Here is a 20,466-nt window from a genome sequence, read left to right as displayed (position 1 = left end):
AAGCAGCACGAGGCTTGAGTTAGTGTCGAAGAAGTGGAAAGCTGCTACCATTTCTGAGGTGTTCGTTTTAGCAGTCAATAAGATTAATGGTAAATATTTTTAGCCTTGCAGATATTCTGTGGCTAACGTGTTGCATAGATGTTAACCTGTGTTTTAAGGATTCATTTGAGACACACGCTGGAGTAAGAATATGTTTGAAAATACAGCTGTTGTGCTGTGAGATGAAGTGCTGTTCAGAGAGACATAAGCCGTTCACAGAATGCAGCCTGCACGAAGATAATGTGAATGTTGCCATTCAGTGCAATGATCAGAAGGGTCGTATGTCAGAGGTACCCATAGCCCTAGATTGTCTTGGGGTTCTTGTAATGCATCGTGCCATGATGAGCTAATGAAGAACTCTCGATCTGTGTGTGTGTGAATGATGAATGATCAACTATGAGACTTGACAGATGGAACAAAGATAGTTTTAAGTTTAAACAGGAGCAGGTCCAAACTGTGTAATCAGATAGTAAGATCCATAGGGGCAGGAGCTGTACTTCTTGCTGTGTATTGGCATAGTGCTTTGTGCAGTGCCGTTCTGATTGAATTGCTGTCCCTGGGCACCACCAGAACACAGGAAATAACAAATACTAGATTTAAAAAACACAAACAGGCATGTGAAATTGCGGAGGTTGTGTGAATCTTAATTTTCTGAAACGGATATAATCCAAACTGGGAATTAATCACATCCCTTAATACCCTATTTGTCTGTAGATGTTTAATAAAAAATCCAATTGAAATTAAATGATCAGATGGTGATGTTCACTCTTCTGTTCTTTGCAGCTGCTTTTATGTCTTCATAAGCTGCTGTTTTGTTTCTTCTAATTGAGGCTTTACCTTCTCTAGTGCATTCCTAATCCAAGAATCTGTAAGGACTGACAAACAATAAACTGCAAGGATGCTGTATTGGTATATCTAGACTAGGCCTAGATTAATATTTCAAAGCCCTTTGCGAACAGCTTTGCAAGCCTTCCACCTTCTCTAGAGGGAGGGAAAGTAAGTGGTGGTAGAAGCCTTTGGTCTGCCTTCCATTTAGAACAAGAGATGGTACCATGGACTGGGGTCTGTTGTTGACTGCCAGTGACTTTCGTTGCAACTTCAGCGAAGACTAAAATCATGCATGAAAAAGCTTCAACTCAAAGTCTTTTCAGAAATATAGATTACCAGTGGGTGGAGAAGGTGCAAAACTGCTTTAATTCTGCAGTACAAAGAGTAACTTGTTCCTGAGGCTCAATAAACCAGGGGCAAAATTAATTTTATAGTCCAGGAGTCCTAGCTGCCCGTCCTGGGAACTGACAAATGTTCTGGGGTTTCCCTGTGTGTATATTTTCTATGTGTCTTTCTGTTCTGAAACTGACTTTCTTGCTGGATTGAGAGCTGGGCTTGTAAAAGAGGCATTTGTAATGCCACATAAAGGATTGCAGTAAGCCTTCTTGTCTGGCCATATTAAGGCTTCTAGAACATACGAGCAAAAAAAAGTGTTGTTGGGTCTCTCCCTGAAGATCTGCATTAATGCAGTCTCCTCTCATGGGTGTGTTGATAGCTGACATTAAATTTCTTGGTCAGTACTACGTAGCGATCTTTTGACAAACCTCAGGGGGCCTCTTATTAAAGCAATGAGCTGCAAAAAAGTAGACAGTGTCTATATGCAATGCAAAGGAGATGGCTGCAGAGGTGCTTTTCCACTTGAATTTGATGGAAGGAGGGAACGCACAGTGCTCGTGCTTGCAGTGGAAGAGTGTCTACTGAGAAGCAGTTGCAGTCTGAGCCGATGTGTCGGGGTGCCATGTGTACATTACCTACCTTTGCTGTTGGGAAGTTATGGGTGCCACTACTGAATGTCATGGCTACAAGATCATAGGCGGGTTACCTGCAAATGCTGGATTGCTGGAACTAAATGCCACTGTAACTGTTACGGGGAATCTAAGCCTTAGAGCACAAACCTAGAACAGTGAGCGAACCGCTTCTGGCAAAGCACAAAGGGACAGGCTTGCTCATGCGGTCACTTTTCTCTTGTGTTTACCAGGTTTGAGAGCATTTATTCTAACAAAGCAGGTGAACCAGGCACAATATGCCCATAATGATCACTGAGATGCTGGAAGACTAGTTCCTCCTCCAAAGATCTAGTTACCTCTTGTTTAAGAAGAAAATATGAGATCAACATCAAGTGTTTGACCAAAGGAGTAAACAAATATCTTTTTTTTGATTAGCAAATTGTGTGCGTTCTTTAGGAACAAACGTGGCCCTCCTGCAGCAAACCAGCTCGTGCAAGTCTCCTCTTTTAATGGAGAGAGGTGCATTTTATTCAACGTAGTAGCAACGAATAAACACAAGAAACTTGTCTGAAAGTTTCAATGTGACTCTTCAAGAAGTCCCAAACTTTTCATATGGGTACGTCCTACTTTTTTTGACTGCATCTATCAATGTTTTCTTCCCTTTCCGTACAATATATGTTGAATTATACAAGCAGTCTGTCAATCTCCTGTGCCTTATGAATAGTCTAGGGGGAAACGTCTTTGGTCCATGTTACCTTTAACTTCTAATTCTCTGTACTGTGCAAGTCATTAAATGAACTCTGAAACCTGTTTATAGAGCAAATATGCTTTTTCTGTCATTAATAGCACCTTTTTTTTCTGTAGGATTCCAAGCTACCTAATCCACGGAGGGTTTTTATATAGAGTCTCTGACTTTAATTTAAAAAAACTAGTAGGGAACCCCCAAGTCCCCAGTACCCTTATTATAAATGTATTGCTGCATGACATCAAGATTGCCTTAGTATATTTCTGACGTGTTTGGATTTTGTTCGAATGTTGCTCTACAGTAACTGCTACATTGTTTTCCATCCCTCAAATATTTTTTTTTTTACTATTGTTTTACTAATGCAGCTTTCAGCCCAAATCTGTACTTTAATGCAGCTCTGCATACCAAAATAGAAATAAGACTGGAAGGGATGATGTGATTGGGTTTGCCCTGGGGTAGCTAGTTGAGAATGTGTGTAAGCACTTCAGAAGTGAGCAATGCAAAATATAACCATAAATGCCTTTCCCTGCCTAAACTTTTTGAGCCTGAGACCCATCAGGATTTGCATCCTTGGTTCTTTTTGTTGTCTTGCTTTAGAAGATGAGACCTATCACTGGTCAGACCAAGAATTTACCTAGCTCAGTATCCCCTCTCTGACAGTAGTTAATAAAAGATGGGTGTGAAATATGTATAAATAAGTGTTCCATTAACTGATGGTTTGGGGAATGTAGCTGATCTGAGCCTAGTTTTCCAATTCTGATAAAATGCTTGGAATTGCATTGCTAGAACTGATACCTCAATATCTTGATAGCAAATTTTGAGTCAATAGCTAAGCAAAGAGACACAAGCAAATTAAGTATTTGTATTCCCTGAATACAGCTTCTCTGTCTTAGCTGTTACCTTGCTGTGTTTTCTGGATGAAGCCTAGCCTGAAGAGGTGGCACAGTGTGGTATTGCTGCTTAAAAGCATGGGAAATCAAATGTTGTCATGCCACTTCTGCATGTTACAAACAAAGCAGCAAAAAAAGTAATTTTCAGTTCTTACGACACAAAGGGAATGAGGAAAACAGGGGGTTGGTGCCCTCAACCTATTTGAATAACATATTTCAGGCACAAAGTCTTGTCTAGTGATGTGTGTAATGAGGCTGCTTTTGATGTCATGCTAGAGGCTGCCTGTCTTACAAGTGGAGTCCCTGCTGCCATCGTTGTTCCAGCACTTGGAGCTTTATAGCATGTTATCTAAGATTTATTCCATCTTTGTTTCCTCCCCCAGCCTTGCTACCGTACATCTCCTGTGCTGGAATTGAATTAGCCAGTTTATCTGACCCTTCTGCTCTTGTCTGCCCAAGTCATCTGGCACGTGGTTGTTCTTATCTCATGTATCGTTTCCCTGATTCTGACTTAATTTCAGCACTTTGTGCTGCTCTTTCTGGAGTAATAGGGGTGTGTGTGTGGAGATCATTCTTCCCCTGGCTCCTAAGCAGACTCAAAACCGGTGCTGGGCATGTTGTCCATGCTGCCCATGCTCTGCCGTTGTAGTTTATTTACAGAAGCAGTTTATTATGCCTGCTGCAAGAGGGCAGGCGAGGCTCCCACACGCTGCCTGCTCCTTGGTGCCCAGCCAGCTTGCTGCAGAACTTACTCATCCGTGCTTTCTAGTGTCTGTGATTTGAAAGGCTTAGCTGGAGCAGGAGGAAGGAGTTTGTCCAAGAGACTGTAGAGAGAAAGGAAGTGAAGAATGGGAAATAATATGAATACAATGGAGTGATACTGCATCAGTTGTGGGGTTTTTTATAAAGCTTTTGGCTGTAACTCCTGATAGGAGTCAAGCGTAGAGAAAACTTGAGCTGAACTCCATGTACCTCCCAATAGTTTGTGGAAAAGAACACACATTCATTTTCTGATATTAAGGATCAGATTGCACATATTTTCACTTTCAAGCAGCACTAAGATTTTTGATTTAGGTGACTAAATTTGGCTAATTAATTTGCCATCTTGTCTTCTATGAGGACTTAGTGTTTTTTCCTTGGAATAGCCTGGGAGCTACTCAGTTAACAAAATAAATTAGATCCTTTTCTAATAATGCTGGAACCCAGATGCCATACAGGTTTTCCATCTACCTTTGTCATGAGTTTTTGCCTCTGTAGATATGACAAGGACAGCAGAGAAATCAGGATCTTGGCCAAAGGAGAAAGATTCAGGAGAACACGGAGCACCACATGAGTGGAATCTTAATTCCTAGAGGGCTCATTTTTGTAAATGCAAGAGGTGCATTTCCTATAGTAAAGCAGGATTTGATACTGCAAGTTAGAGATCAATAGCTGGAGCATTGTCTCAGTGTGCTAGAAGGAGAATCTATAGTAATAGGATACCTTTTTCTCAGGTACAGTAAGTTCAAAATAAGTCAGTGCAGCTCAGATGGATTCATTATGCTAAAAACTGATGCCAGGGTAGGACTTTTTCACATACTGACCACAGACATCCATAGGAATGGAGCTGAGACAGCAGAAAACTGCTACAATGATGCAATGCCTCAAAGATTCCAGGGTTAATCCCACTGGAATGGAAAAACTAGAGCTGTATTATTTGAAAAACAAATGAAAGACAAACCCTGGTTAACTCTTTGTACCTCTGAAAAGTCTGAAATAATGAGAATGGGTTACGGTCTTATTAGAATCACAGAATCGGTTTGGTTGGAAAGGACCTTTAAGATCACCAAGTCCAACCGTTAACCCAGCACTGCCAAGGCCACCACTAACCCATGTCCCTCAACACAACATCTACACGGCTTTTAAATCCCTCTGGGGATGGGGACTCCACCACTGCCCTGGGCAGCCTGTTCCAGTGCTTGACAGCCCTTTCGGTTGAATAAATTTTTCCTGATCTCCAATCTAAACCTCCCCTGGGGCAACTTGAGGCTGTTTCCTATTGTCCTATTGCTTGTTACCTGGAAGAAGATTTCAGGATTCTTGTGAATACAGGAAGCTGCTGCTGCTTTTGCCTTGGCAATACTTATGTCTTGAGTAGGTAGCCAGGAGAAACCCTGGGTGGAGGCAAGCCTTTGGCTGCTGTTTATTCTTTCAGATGTATCATATGGTGTTTGCACGCTGGAATGATGTGGTGTCTTCTCAAGCCCCAAAGTGCAGGGTGTGAGTGATTTTGTTGTAGTTCGGGTAACTAACTGTATTTTGTCAAAAGGAGGCACGCTAGTTTTTGGACTCTGCTTCAACTTCTCTTTCTTTCTGATGAAAGAGATTATTTTTTTCCAAAGTACAGACAGCTGCATTAAATGGGCTTGTTAGCTTGGAATATGAGCTGAAGGAGCTGTAGCTCTTACAGAGAGGATTAGAGGGGATGTGCTGTGAGTATACAAGCTCTTATCCTCCTTGAGGAGGAGCACTTGGTTTTTAGTGCCTTAAATGTTTGTGCCCATGGCTGAGACTCCCTGTTAGAATCCATGAATGCTTGTGGAAGCAGAAAAGCTGTGAAAAGGGAAGGAAACAATCATTCACTCATCTGAAACTTCCTGTTTCATTTCAGGGACTTTCTGCCACGTGGATCTGGCATCGTAACCAGGCGCCCGCTGGTCCTGCAGCTGGTAAACTCCAGCACAGGTATGTGAGCTACCTTCCCTCTGTGGCCAGCTGGATCGCTGTCTTAGTCAAGAAAGGTCTTATTTGATCAGCGGCACTGCTCAGTGTGGAAAAAATAAATAAGAATTTTCCCCAGTAAAAATGACCTGCAGTTGGTTTTCAGTTCTATCTGTTTAATATCTGATGTATTAAGTATTCAGAAGCAAAATGCTGCTTAGTTATTTTGCTTTACTTAGGCAGGGCTCCATGCATACACTTACCACAATTTTCCTTTGCCTGTGCAGCTGTGAATCCTATGAGTAGGTAAGACCTAAAAGCCAGATGACCCTGCTGCTAATCTACTGAAGTAAGGGGGGGAGATGATTTAATGTACTGAGAACCCTGGGATCTGTAGAAGAAAGACTACAGAGTTCTGTGGCTGGTCTTTGGGGCAGTTCACTGCTTTTGCTACTTACTTGCAGGATATTTTAGTTACCTTTCTCCCTAACATAAGTTAAGATCTCATCCAGGAGTTGGCAAGTGAATGTTTCAGGGTACTCTTCCTCTCCTGTCAGGTGAACTTGATCTATCCACGGCAGTCCTCTTCTCTGGGGTAAGGAGACAATTTTTTAGGAGGCTTTTAAAATAGAAACAGAGGGTTCTTGGACTGGCTAGCCTGTTCAAGGACTGGCACACAAAAGACCCCAACAACCAGCCAACTCAAAATGATGTCAAGGGAAGTTTTTTTTTGCTAGAGACTCTCTTGAGTCTAGTCTCATGAGCACGTTGATACAGATCTAGCCCAAGTTCCGCGGAGTACCAAGGGTATCTCCCAGTGTAGCTGTGGAAGGCACTGCTACAGCAGGCAGGTGTGTGCTAAGTTTGCTTAGTATCAACAGAGAAAGTCCTGAATTATTGCTGGAATGAAGACAAGTGAGGATGGCACCTCTGCTGAGACAAAAGCTGGGTTGTGAAGATGTGGGGCTCAGCTGAATTCTCTCAGATGTTGATCAGACAGTGTGACTGCAGTAACTTCTGTGCCACCCTGCCAAGTCCTACTGGCAAAGGCCCTTGCCAGACTTCATCCCTTCAATTGTTTTTTGTTTTGTTTTGCTTTGGGACATATGTTTTTGTTACACTTTGAGTTTTTCTCTGATTTCAGTGGCTATTTCTGACTCTCTGCTTCTGTTTAAATAGAATATGGTGAGTTCCTACACTGCAAGGGAAAGAAATTCACTGATTTTGAGGAGGTCCGTTTGGAGATTGAGGCTGAAACGGATCGTGTTACTGGCTCCAACAAAGGGATTTCCCCAGTGCCCATCAATCTTCGAGTCTACTCTCCCCATGGTGAGTCCTAATGCAGCATCTGAGTCAGGAGATAGGTGAGGCAGGTTGCTGCTTTGTCATGAAGTAAAGGTAGAAAGAATAGAGATTAAATGGGGCGTGCTTGGGTTTGACTTTAATCTCCATGTGCCTGGGCCATGCTGTATCAAACTCCAGCCTTAGCCATACCGCTAAAGCAGGTTTGTCTGCCAGCCGAGGTATCTGCTAGCAGCACTTCTTGAAACAACTAACGTCAGTGCAGAAACTTGCTCCTGAGGCTGTTCCTTTGTGTCAGTATGAGTCTTACAGTGAAGAGCTGCTGTCCCTTCCTGCTTTCTGATACTGCTTTACTGGGCAAACAAATGGAACAAAAAACCAGAGTGGCTTTCTCAGGAGCACTTGCCTTCTGTTTGCATGTAAATACATACTTTGTATAGGCACTACCCGGAGAGAACTGTCATATGCTGCTGATCTCGGTGGAAGAAATATGCTTGAACAAGGGAGCGACATGGTCCCAAAGCTCTTTAACTGTGAACAGCTGTATGGGTATTTTTTGGAAAGCAGTAGCTCAGTACTACATAGCATTTGTCTGGGTAGAACTTGTGCTTGATTTTTGGTTCTTATTCTTTTCTCTCAGCAAGACAATTAAACAGTAATAGTGCTGCATATTGTAGTCCTTCAGTAGAAGGCCCAGCTGACTTTGACAGGAGCCTCCCTTGAATAAGGGTGGCAGGACGGAGCCCTTCAATACTGGAGACAACTCTTAATGAGTGGAACCACCTCTTCTGACTCTCCAGCCTTTGTTACAAAGTGAAAAAATGTACCGTCATCCCTTCCCTTTCAGTGTAGTGTATGTGGAAAGACTGAGGGCACAGTTTCCCTGGTTTGTGTGAAAACAAGTGATTTAAAGGGAAGGGTATTGAGATCATTGACAATCATGACTAGTAACAACTAGTTCTTGCTAAGCAGTAACAGGAACTAGAAAGCTCTTCATGCTTCTGTGTGTGCATCTATTATATTTATTATATATTGGAGACACTAAAGCTACAGGTGCTTTTTATAGACCAGAACATTCCTACCTCAATACCTCCTTGTGCTGTCTCCTGTGTCTAGTCCTGAACCTGACCTTGGTGGATCTACCGGGTATGACAAAAGTCCCAGTAGGGGACCAGCCCCCTGACATCGAGTTTCAGATCCGAGATATGCTCCTGCAGTTTGTCACCAAAGAGAATTGCCTCATCCTGGCAGTATCCCCAGCCAACTCTGATTTGGCCAATTCTGATGCCCTGAAGATTGCAAAGGAGGTGGATCCTCAAGGTAATTATCTCTTAATTTAGCATGTCATTGCTAGACAGTGGCCTGATTTTCCTTTTACCTTTTGGTTGTGATTATCCCAGTAGCTGTGGGCTCCTGTGTTGTCTTGGGTTGTATCTTCACCAACACACATTCTTCTGAGAGGTGTTAGTGAGTGTTGACAGTTACTGTAATAGAATTTTTGTTATTCCCCTTTTCTTCCTTTGTCTGAGCCCCGTTTCTGAAGAGGTGAAGGATTTCCTTTCCTTCAGTCATCTGCATTCTGTCTGGAGAAAAGTAGGAAAATTGCACTAAAATCCCTCTCTGCTGTGGCATAGCATGTGCAGGTTTCAGCAGGGTATACCTGAGAACTGAGCTCAATTATTGTCTGTTTTGCTCTCATGGCCTCTTGAACATGATGAGAACTGTAATGTTTGAGTTCAAGAGCCCCTGAGTATCCAAGTTGGGGAATCTGTAAGCTCTGTGAACAGAGAAAAATACTGCATGTGTTGTTTGCTTGATGAAGTATGTCTGTGGTTTTCTTCCATAGGGCAACGCACTATTGGAGTCATCACTAAGCTGGATCTTATGGATGAAGGAACTGATGCACGAGATGTATTAGAAAATAAATTACTTCCTCTTCGTAGAGGTATGTTTCCTCATGCTTTGTCCATGATCTCCTTCCTCTCTTTTCCCTGTGTGAGGTGTCCTGGCCTCATCCCCTTCCTCCAGTGCATCCCCTTCCTGCAACATCCGTTACAGCCTGTGGTTAAGCCATCTCTGTTCCAAGCTGGCACTGAGAAAAGTTGGGGAACAGGGATCGGTCACGCTGTTAATAGGAACTTTTTAGGTATTTGTATCTTGATATGTAGTCCTAGCAGAAACACAGCCTTATGCTCTTAGCTTTACTTTCTCTTTCTTTACTTCTTTTAATAAGGCAAGCTGCAAAAATGGAGCTCCTCTCTAAAAGACTCCCCTTGGCTTATACTACGGCAATCGCATCTAGATAAATCAGATGAAATAATTTTGGACCGTGATACGTGCTGTGTGTAGCCATAGCGAGTACCTGTCCTAAGGACTGTAACAGAAGAGTCTCAGATGAATGAGACTAGGGTATGCTTTGTGATGGGGGCAACAGTAAGCTCATTCTCAGTTGCATAGTCATTTTTGTCTTGCACACCTGGGCTGTTCAGAGGAAATTCTAGTTTTAAACTCTTCCCATTGGTTCCTAATACTGTGTTGTCACTAGAATTCCCCTTTTGCAGTGCTGCCAGCTGGGTAACTTCCCTCTCAGTCTGAGTCCTGTTTACATTCTTATCCTTGCAACCATCTGATCTCTGACCCCACTCTTACAGGTTACATTGGTGTAGTCAACAGAAGTCAGAAGGATATTGATGGCAAGAAGGACATTCAGGCAGCTCTGGCTGCAGAGAGAAAATTTTTTCTCTCCCACCCAGCCTACAGACACATGGCTGATCGCATGGGAACCCCCTACCTGCAGAAAGTATTGAACCAGGTACTGTCAACAGTTAGGAACTGCTGCCCGCTATGCCACAAGAATGGCTAGGCTGCCCCTCAGGGCTCTTGTGAGATGGAAGAATACAAGAAAAAACTAAAACTTGTGGTCAACAGACTGATAAATATGTAAAATTGTTTTGCTGCAGTGAGACTTACGAAGTTTGGTTAACTTTTCCTTCTCTGTGTCATAAAAGGCATTTTGGTGCCAGGTCCTATGAAGTGTGCCTGGCTTGTGTTTCACTGTATCAGTGTTATACGTTAAGGGCAATAATGGAGCTTACACACCAAAGGCAGAGCACTGCTTTATCCTCTCTGTGACACTGGTGCAAAATCCATAGTTGGTTCATGGCACTTACACTATCAGAATGCAAGGGCTTTCTGGTTAAGCTAAAAGAGACCTTCTAAATTTCTAGTGGTCTCTGTACCTAACAGTAAGCTGCAAAGATTGGTTTAGGTGTGATACTGGTAGTCATTTTCCCATCTATTAAGGCTGTCTTATCTCCTGTCTCATACAGTAGCAACTTAGTGTTGCTTCCCTCTCTGCTCCCTTGAAATATTCCCTTAAGTGAAGAATTACTTTGTCCTTTTTTCTCCTTATTTAAATATTCATCTTTAAACTGGAGTTTTCCATAGCTGTGCTCTGTGGAAACCCTCTTATTAGAGCTTTGTCAGTGGTTTTGGCTCCCTCCACCTTGCTTTGTCACCATTACCATGGAAAAAGGGCTTAACCACCACCTTGGGTGTCAGTGCTGTGCTAATGTGAGGACAGAATAGCCTTTACCCTGGTGTAAATAGCAAATGCTAATACTTGTATGTGAAGCTTAGTCTTGGGCTGGAGACAGCAGGCTTGTATGAATGGGAGTCTTGTACCAGACTAGAAGGTAGAATGAAGGTCAGGAATAGAGGAGTGCAATAGGTAGGAGCTGGGGAGGCAGGATGCATCCAGCTCATAACTGGTGTCTGGCCTGGGATAGGCTTTTTATTAGGACTGCTCAGAAGGATTGAACACAGAAGAGAGGAGCATTCCTCTTTATTTTCTGGTGTGGAGGTAGCAAACTCTTCCCAGTAACCAGATAACCAGAGGTTTATTATAATCTTAAACCTTCTTCTTGTGCAGCAATTGACCAACCACATCCGTGACACCCTGCCAGGGCTGCGGAACAAGCTCCAAAGCCAGCTTCTCTCCATTGAGAAGGAGGTGGAGGAGTACAAGAACTTTCGCCCTGACGACCCTGCTCGCAAGACCAAAGCTTTGCTTCAGTAAGTGGCCTCGGCTGCGTGTCCCTCCCTGGAGATGACTGCTCAGCCATGACTTCTACTTCATGGTTTTCGTTTTCTTTCAGGATGGTCCAGCAGTTCGCTGTGGACTTTGAGAAGCGAATTGAAGGCTCTGGAGACCAAATTGATACCTATGAGCTGTCAGGAGGAGCTAGGATTAACCGCATCTTCCATGAGCGTTTCCCCTTTGAACTGGTGAAGGTACTGTTTCCCTGTGCTGCTGAGATCCACTTGTTCTTCTTGCCTATTGTCTGTTAACTCTTCTGTCTCCTTACTCCTCTTAGTATCTTTTATCATCTGTCTTTCCCTTTGACTAATTTGTTTCATGTTTTTCCTTTTATCACCATTTTTACTTATTTTGTCTCCTTTATTGGAGCCTTCCCATAGTACTGACCTTTCCCTTGGTCCATGTCCTTGTGACAGAACTTAACTCTCTCTTAGTTAAATGACCATACTTCTTTGGCTTAATTCCTAAATGCTAAATTAAATGTGAAAAATAACATCCTTTAACACAAACAATAGTAAATCAATGACTGAATGTCCTTGCAGATATGTTGTGTCAAAGCTACTTGGAATTTCACATAGTACAAATGGTGCTGAAACTTGTACTTCCTTGATCCTGAGCACCAGACTAGACCTAAAGTTGCCCAGTAGATATGAAAGAAGCAGGAAAGAGGGTGTAGATATATTTGGGATTACTTGTGTGTGTCCCCTATCAATGGCATAGAGGTGGCACAGTGTAGAAACTGTTCTACTCTCATAACAGTTGCAGAGGATTTTTATTGAATGATAGTTTTAATGTCAGTTGGAACAGACTCGAGAGCCAAATGATTCCACTCCCATTTTTTCTGCGTTTTCCTTCCTTTTTCTGCATTTGAATAAGATGAGGCCTTTTTAGCGAAATACAAGAGCCTGCCTTGTGTTGGATAATAAATACATTTTTGTATGTGAATTGTAAATCTGTTTGTGGTGTTCACTGAAAAAACAGCTGCCAAGACCTCATGCTAACTCTTGAGAGACAAACCAGTTTGTTTTAGAAAGCAGTCTAGCACTTCAGTCCTATCGCTTTATCTCAGAGAAGCCCCTTGGGAGCTGCTGGGGCTTGGCATCTGTAAATGTAGGCCCTTTCTTTGCTATCCATGTTTGACCAAGATGTCTACACTGGCAGTAGAAGCTTTATGACTGAACTCTGTATCCAACACTTGGGCTAATAACCATCTGTCACATGATGGTGCTGCTATGGGACCTCGTCTCTGTGAAGCATGCTGTTGTGTATCCTGGGGTTGTGCAAATCAGTGTCAGACAGTTTCTGATAAAATTCTCTCTTCGTGCAGATGGAGTTTGATGAGAAGGAGCTGCGGCGGGAGATCAGCTATGCCATCAAGAACATCCATGGTATCAGGCACGTATCACGCACTAGGCAGACCATTGGCTGCGTAGCCTTGTAAATCTCTCTAGACCTTCCGAATGCTGGAGCCTTCAGAGGTACGGTAGGTCAGCCAAAGGGGAGGGATAACCTCCTTGAACCACCCCAGGGGCTTGAATCTGGGAGTAGGGACAATCATCCAAGTTCAGTTTGATTTATCGTCCCATGTGAGAGTCGCAGAAGCCTAAAAGGTAAAACTGCCTTGGTGACTAGACGTTTTCTCCCTCCTTCTTGTGTCTTGACATAAGAAAGGATAGAAAGAGGGATGTAAGCCCATACTACTCCTTCACTTAGTTAAAACTAAAATGTTGGTTTTCACTTTCTGCCTCCATACTAACCAACAGTTAGTTGTTATAAAGAGTTGTTGGTACTGAGCACCTCCTCCCCTAGAGATCTGAGGGAGCACTGGGATGCCAATCACCAGGATCCCAATGGCCGCAGGACGTAGTTGGCACACACGCTTGTGTTCCCCTCAGCAGAGGGTAGCTGTTGAAAGCACAGCCTCCTTCCTGGGAGGTGCCAAGTGTCCCCTATTTTCCATGGACTCCAGTCAGGGCTTGTCCGGGGGACATGACGCTCCCCAGCCCCGCGTGCCAGGTTTCAGTGGTGGCAGTGCCTGCTCCAAGATGTGTGTGTAACGCTGTGACATTCTCCTTGCCCCTTCTCCCCCTCCTGCCTTGTCTTGTCCCCACCCTGGGTGTTTAGAACCGGTCTCTTCACGCCCGACATGGCCTTTGAGACCATTGTGAAAAAGCAGGTGAAGAAGATTAAAGAACCTTGCCTGAAATGCGTGGACATGGTCATTTCGGAGTTAATCAATACCGTTAGACAGTGCACCAAGAAGGTAACCAGAGGCAGCATGGAGCTGGCACCTTCCACCCGCTCGCTGGCTGTGGCGCAGCATTGTGACCTGGGCAGGGACTTTGCCTGCAGCCACACTCGGTGTTTCTAACCACCTCCACAGCATGACTAGACCTGAGCGGTACCAGCCTGGGGCGATCCAGCCAACAAGCCAAACCGGAAGGGAAGCGCTGTAGGACATGGGCCATGGCCCTGCTCCCTGCATGTTCTGGAGCTGAGGGGTGCTGGAGCTGTCCCCGCCACCCTTCTGTCTGTAGCATGACTCCTGATTCCTTCTAAATTCCTTCTAAAACCAAAGGTATTTCTTAGGTGGCCACATCTGACTTTAAATTTAGTATCTGGGTTGGTTTCCAAGCCAGAAACTGGGATTTAAATTTTGTCTCCTCTGTTCTTGTAGAAGTGAGAGGGTTAATCCCAAACTAGCCTTTGGGTACTGCTGGGCGGGGGCGTGTATGGGGCTGAACTTCAGAGGCTGCAGCAGTTATAGCTGTGGGCTGTATCGCAGGGAAACGTTCCTGTGGTGTTTGGCTTGGTTTCTGGTTGGCTTGGTCCATATCCTGTTCTGGAAGGGGCAGCACATGGCTGAGAAGAAGCAAGTTAGAAATGTCTGTCAACCTCTGGGGTCCTCCTGCTCTCTTTGAGAGAGGGGGCTTCAGGTTTTGCCCTTTGGGATCCATACTGGTGTTTGCTGGGACTGAGGGAGGGAACCTGCCTTAATTTTGCCCTTTGGATATGGCAGCTTTTGTTTCTGAGGTTGGGCTTGAAAGGCAGCAAGATGAGATGACTTGTGCCATTCCTCTCAGCCGTGGCTTGCTGCTTCAGGCAGGGCTGGGTGCTGGTGAAAAGGCACCTCAGTTAGGATGGTGGTATGGGCATTGGAGACCGGAATCGCCCCTGGCTATTCAGGTGCAGGTAAATGGGCATTGCAGGAGGTGTCTGGACAGTCTGACACCCTGTCTCTGCAAGGGTGGGGAAAGGTGCCCAAGTGGAGACACTTGCAGAAATGCCTGGTCTGTACAGCCAAGAGCCTCTGTAGAAGGGCTCAGGCATGCAGGCACATGCTTTGCCCCCCAGGACAGACTGGGAAAGCAAAGTGGATGCAGTGAGAGATTGCTCAGGTTTCTAGAGTGCTGGAGGAGCTTCCTTTTTCTGTCCTGCTGTCCTCTCTTGGGGTGTGTGACTGTGGGGAGCACCCAGAAAATTGCCATTAGAGCCTGGCGACAGGTAAGCACAGGCCCTCGGGCTGCCAAGTATCCAGAGTCGCCTGCTAACTGGATCAGAAGGGCCCTCCTTTTTCATGCCCTCTGAAGCTTCTCTTGATTTGTTCTCCATCCATCAGTTGCTATTCAAAGTCTTCCATCCATTCTTTCTCTTTGCATCCTTCCCTCCATTTCCTGCTTCTCTCTTCATTGTTTCTTTTTGTTTCTTCTTTTACTGACAATTTCAGAATAGACCATCTGTTCTGACAGCGGTGGGTTCCTCAAGTGATCAGGTGGTGGGTACAGCAGGGTGGGGAATAAGGGAGGAGAAGAGACCCCAGGGGTGAGGGAAATGTGACAGATTCAGGATTAAAGCATTCCATTTTGGCTTAGATACTACTGCTAAGAATTTGATGGTTGACTTCAGTGCTAGTTGCTCTGTGTTCTCTAGTAGCCATGGTTACAATTTTGTATCTGAAAGAAGAAAATATTGTCATTTAGGTGTACTCGGGTACTGGAAGGGACTGATTTTTTTTTAATTTTTTGTGCAGGGCCTCCCACGTCTGGGGGGGGGAAATAGTGTATATTGAGCTTAGCAGGGCAACTAGATTAGTCAGAAACTGCTGCTGAGTCAGAGGATGTGAATTTAATTCTGGAAATGCCCTTGCTTTGCTCAAAACAGGCATTGTTGGCACCTTGAGAGAGACCCTTGGGTGAAGCTGAATCCTGTAATATATTCCAATTCTGTACTGCTTAAAAGGCAGACTACTTGCAGGTCCTATAATGTGTTGAAGAGTGTTTTAATACTGGTGTTGCTTGGGGTCTTGCAAGGTCCTGCAGAGATGTGAAAGGTGAGGTGAAGGGGGATATAATCTGATTTAAATGATGGTGGTGGTGGTTATTTATAGCCAGCCATGGGTTGGTTGTTAGCTGCAGGGATCTCAGGTTGACTATTAACTGTACCCTTAGAAAGGCAGTATGTCCTTCCCATGAAAGCACTTGCAAAGCAGTAATGCCCCATGCGAAGACTTGGACTGTATAACTAAGAGCATCCTGGTAGAAGCTCTAAAGTGTTAAAGATGTGCTGAAAAACTTCTTAGAGTGCAGTACTCTTGAACTGGATTAATCTTGGCCATGTTTTAGTAACTTTAGTTTCTGTGGACTTTCTGCTGTTTCATAGTGGAGCCACTGAGAATACAGGACACTTGGATAGTGTCAGTGGAAATTAATACTTCCTTGTAAGCCTCAACAGGCCTGTGTTGGAGCTGATGCTACAGGCTAGCTGGGGCAGAACGGGTGCTTTGTATAGCTATGGATGCCCTGTAGCACGTTTGCATTTTCCTAAATACTGGGTACATCTGTTCTTGCTGAGGAAGTTAAATGTTGCAGGGAGGTGAGTGAGGTGAAATACACTCCATAAGTGGAGCAGTTTGAAACTGAGACATATCAATTCAGTTCAGTTCTGCCAAAACTAGATGCAAGTGACAAACCTTTGCAAGTCTTAGCTTGGCTCCTGTTCAGGCTTCCTGCAGCTGGAATGAGGAAAATGTGAAGGGGAGATAAGGTTCCATCCATGCATCTTGCTCTTGACAGCTCACCGTTTCACCGGCCCAGCTGCTCCTACCTCATTGCCCTTTGCCACTTCCATTTGCCTGTAGACTCTCCTGATACTTGGCAGTGCACAGGCCCCATAGCAATGCTCACCTGGTTCAATAAACTAATGGAATGAACCAAAAATCTCACTTCTCATTTTGCCTTGTGTTTTCTCTTTTCCCTTTTCCTTCCTTCTCTTTCCTTCTCCTTCCTGCTCTTTCTCTGCTTCGCTTTCTTCCTCGTTGCTTCCTCCCACCCTGCCCCTGCCATGCAGAACGGGTCTCTTCACGCCTGACCTCGCTTTTGAAGCCATAGTGAAAAAGCAGGTGCAGAAGTTGAAGGAGCCAAGTCTGAAGTGTGTGGATATGGTAGTGAGTGAGCTCACATCCACCATCAGAAAGTGTAGCGAAAAGGTAAAGAAACAAAAAAATGCAAAGAAAGGTCAACGCCCACCCCCTTGTCACACACTTCCATGCTGTTTCTCCACACACACCCCAGGACTCCAGCAAACCTAGTCAGAGAAAATGGATATAAAGATGCATCTAAAGGACAGCAGCAACGTGCAGGTATAAGAGCAGTTGAAAAGCAGGCCAGGAGAAGTGTGTGTCAGCTGGTGGGCTCTTTAGCTGAGAAGGGAGCTGGGATCCAGTGGATTGCTGTAGCTACCCTTTTCCTCTGTCTGGCTCAGTGGCATTCACCTCAGTGTAAATCAGACCCTTTGTAAGCCCTGTTTGCTGTGCCACTGCCTGGGCATTTGGAACTTCGTGCTTGTTGTTTCTGGGACCCCCTTAAAAAAATCCAGATACCCTAAAAAAAAAAAGATAAAAAGCCAGAAAAAGATCTTGCATCCCCACAGCATGAGTGGTCTGCAGGATTTGTCTTGTCTGCAGAGCTGTGTTGAGCAGTAGCATATACAAAACAACAGTCAATTAAAAGTTTGAGGTGCAAGATGTTCTGCGAGAGAGATTCAGAGCCGTTACTGTCCCAAAAGGCTTGGGGAAAAGCTCTTCCAGGCCTTACACCCTCTGCATCATTCTCCTGCTGATGTCTCGCTCCACAGACTATGCTCAGCGGGAGGTGGTGTGGATACTTTTCCTTGTAGGCTGTGAAACGCAGGAGGTGAAGCCTTAGGCTGGCAGAGGGAAACTGTCCTGAGTGACACGGAGGGTGTCAGATACTGCTTAGAGGCTGGGGCAGGAGTGGGTTGGTTTCCCAGGCTGGCTTCCTCCAGGAGGGCACACCACATGCCTCCTTAAAAAAACCCAACCAAAAAAAAGAAAAAAAAAACAGATGTGGCAATTGGTGTTAAAGTTACCAGTGAGGGGTGAGAAACATGTCTGTGGCACGACAGAATTATGTTCTGGAAACTGAGTTGGAAAGGGCTGTTTCATGGGTTATTTTAGGACTTGGAAATTACAATTCCTTTCTTCCAGGGTTACAGCCAGACTCACCAACATACATACCTAAATTGGGAAGGAAGGGAAGGTAACAATTGATACGAGTTCAGAGTGAAGGCCAGAGCTGAGCTAATGAGGTCTGGTTGTACTTAGGAGTACAGAGCTCACCTCCGCCGCTGTTAAGGAGACACCTTTGATATGCCCCGAGCTCTGCCCAGTCTCTTCCTTGCAGAGTCCTGCTGTTGCCAGGTTGTGGGGGCTGATGTGGTGAGGCAGAGTAACTCCTTGCCAGCCTGTTTCTCTTGTGCATTTTTTATTTTGGTGGGTTTGATTGGTCACACTGTCTTCTGTATCTAGTTGGAGATGTCTGCGCTGGCTGGGGAGGGAGAAGGACCATGAAAACCCCAAGGGTGTTGAATTCCAGTTTATCTATTGGACCATGTCATTGCAGTGGCTGGATACCCACTTGCTCTGTGGTTTTTAATCCATGATGTGGTGGAGGACCCCGTGAGGATATCCCAAGGTGATGCAACCAAGATAATCCCGTAAGGAAGGTGATAGTAGCAGTGACATTGTAGAAGACTAATGACTGTAATAAAAGCTGGAGAGGCCAGGGAGGCAGATGTTAGAGATGCAGAATAACTGCCTGGATTAAAATATGTAGCAATAGTACTGGAAAATAAAAGGAAGGCTTTAGTAATGCTTAAAGTCAAATGTCTACATGTAGCGAGAAGGTTAATCTTGCCTGTATCTCCCTCTGAAAGAGTAGAAGGTAACTGCCATAGACCACTTTAGGATAGCAGCCAGCCTGAGGTGGGTTCTGATGGCATAAGGTGGTAACAGCACAGGGGCTTAGTTTATTTTCAGTGTTTATCTTGCATGTTACAGCCCTAACTGCCTGATGTGGACAAGAGCATGTGCTATTAGGGGAGGCATCTGGAAAAGGCTACTTTGAGACTGATGCTAATTGTAAGGTAATACCCAGCCCACTGTGTTGTGGACTCATGCTGCCTTTCCAAGGACAAAACCAAACATTTAAACTCAGTAGAAGTCCTGCAAGGTTTCTTGAAAGGAAGACTGCTTGGGCTAACACCTCTTGAATTAGCTTAACAGTCCTGTAGCCTTGGTTTGTTGCTGTCGTGAACTATTGTGTGTTATTGTTTGTGTGCTGTCACGATTATTTCGCCCCAGATGGTGAGGAATTTTTATGTGCAGTTGATAAAGCTGCATAGATGGAATCAGATGAGACTATCAATAAAGAACACAGAAGGTGGCAACCCCATCTGTTGTCTGTAGAAGTACAGCTTTCCTGTATGACAAGAGATTTGCAGTTGACTGTCTCTTGACTGTTGGACAAAGCTGAGGGCTGAAGAGAAGGTAGCCATTAACATCTGTTCTCTGGCTGGCCTGATTCTGAGCTTCTTCCAGTTGGTTAAATAGAGAGCAGCTCCAAAATCAACAGAAGGCTGGTGTAAGCATGTAAGCCCTTACATTTTGGAGGATAATGTTCTAGCTAGTGTTTTCCCAAAAGCAGGAACCTTCTGTGCTAGGCTGCACTGCAGCATCTCAAGTGCAGGGAAGTCTTGCAAGTCAGCAACCCTTCGGCTAAAGGTTGATCTTTGGTGTGCTGACAAGGGCTCCTGGAATCTGCAAAGAGGGGAACTAAGGAACACTGGGACAAATTGGTTTTCAAAGAGGGCTGTAAGCTTGTATTTTGATTAAACAGGCAAATGCAGCTAAAACAGGATTGAAAACCCACTTGAGCTGGGACATGATCCCAAGCTGTCAGACTTAACCCCTTGAAGGGTCGCCCGCTCTCCTGTCTTTCGGAGTCATGGCATTTCTGGGTGCTGTTTGTACTGCTGGTGATAACTCCTTGCCGCTCTATGCCCTATTGCATGTTCCCTGGTGGTGTGACATCCTGTGGCTTGTCTGTGTCCTCTTTCCTTGCCCACCCTTGCTTCTCCTGTGCATGCTTGGGGTTGAAAGCCCCTGCATGGGTACTAATGCTGTCCATTTATTTTTGCCCATGAATGTTGCTGGATGACCTGGGTTCTGAATAAACCACAACTTGTTTTGCACTTGGCGTGCATTTGTGTTGGTTGGGAGTGGAGTGGTCGGGGGAGGTTTGATGTGTTTTGTTTTGTTTGACTGTTTTTTTTTAATTTGAAGCAAAAAAGCTGAGACTTGCTTAGAGGTTTTCCAACTTCCTGTTTTTCTGTTTGACATAACTTGCCCATCTATCCTTTGCCAACCCCCAAAGGAAACGGGAAGCTTTGCCTGTGTGTCTCTGAAGCAACCAGCTGCCTGAACCATAAAGATGATGGCGAACACCCAGTTTGTGCTTTCACGACAAGGTGGTGGTGGGGAACACTAATTCCACTTGTGTTTTCCTGCCTCTGTAGGGTCGTTGGTGTTCAAAACAAACCACGCATTTGAAAATAGGC

The 20,466-nt window shown here is 44.6% G+C and overlaps 1 protein-coding gene across 10 annotated transcripts in view; it reads left to right on the top strand.

Moving 5' to 3' along the window:
- DNM1 (dynamin 1) overlaps nucleotides 1–20,466 on the top strand; it is a 67,612-nt gene that overhangs the window by 17,641 nt on the left and 29,505 nt on the right. For all 10 annotated transcript variants that reach the window (XR_011049339.1, XM_068413684.1, XM_068413679.1 and 7 more), the window contains exons 2-10: nucleotides 6,100–6,173; nucleotides 7,329–7,478; nucleotides 8,568–8,771; nucleotides 9,298–9,396; nucleotides 10,103–10,263; nucleotides 11,383–11,525; nucleotides 11,609–11,744; nucleotides 12,878–12,945; nucleotides 13,675–13,813. Coding sequence is in view for 9 of the 10 variants with exons in the window: in XM_068413684.1 (XP_068269785.1) it covers nucleotides 6,100–6,173; nucleotides 7,329–7,478; nucleotides 8,568–8,771; nucleotides 9,298–9,396; nucleotides 10,103–10,263; nucleotides 11,383–11,525; nucleotides 11,609–11,744; nucleotides 12,878–12,945; nucleotides 13,675–13,813 (1,174 nt within the window). In the remaining variant the exon portion in view is untranslated. The remainder of the gene's footprint in view (nucleotides 1–6,099; nucleotides 6,174–7,328; nucleotides 7,479–8,567; nucleotides 8,772–9,297; nucleotides 9,397–10,102; nucleotides 10,264–11,382; nucleotides 11,526–11,608; nucleotides 11,745–12,877; nucleotides 12,946–13,674; nucleotides 13,814–20,466) is intronic.

Source organism: Nyctibius grandis, chromosome 16, assembly GCF_013368605.1.
Source record: "Nyctibius grandis isolate bNycGra1 chromosome 16, bNycGra1.pri, whole genome shotgun sequence".
NCBI classification, from domain to species: Eukaryota; Metazoa; Chordata; class Aves; order Nyctibiiformes; family Nyctibiidae; genus Nyctibius; species Nyctibius grandis.
The sequence above is the reverse complement of the archived record's forward strand: the minus strand, read 5'-3'. Positions and strand labels throughout refer to the sequence as shown.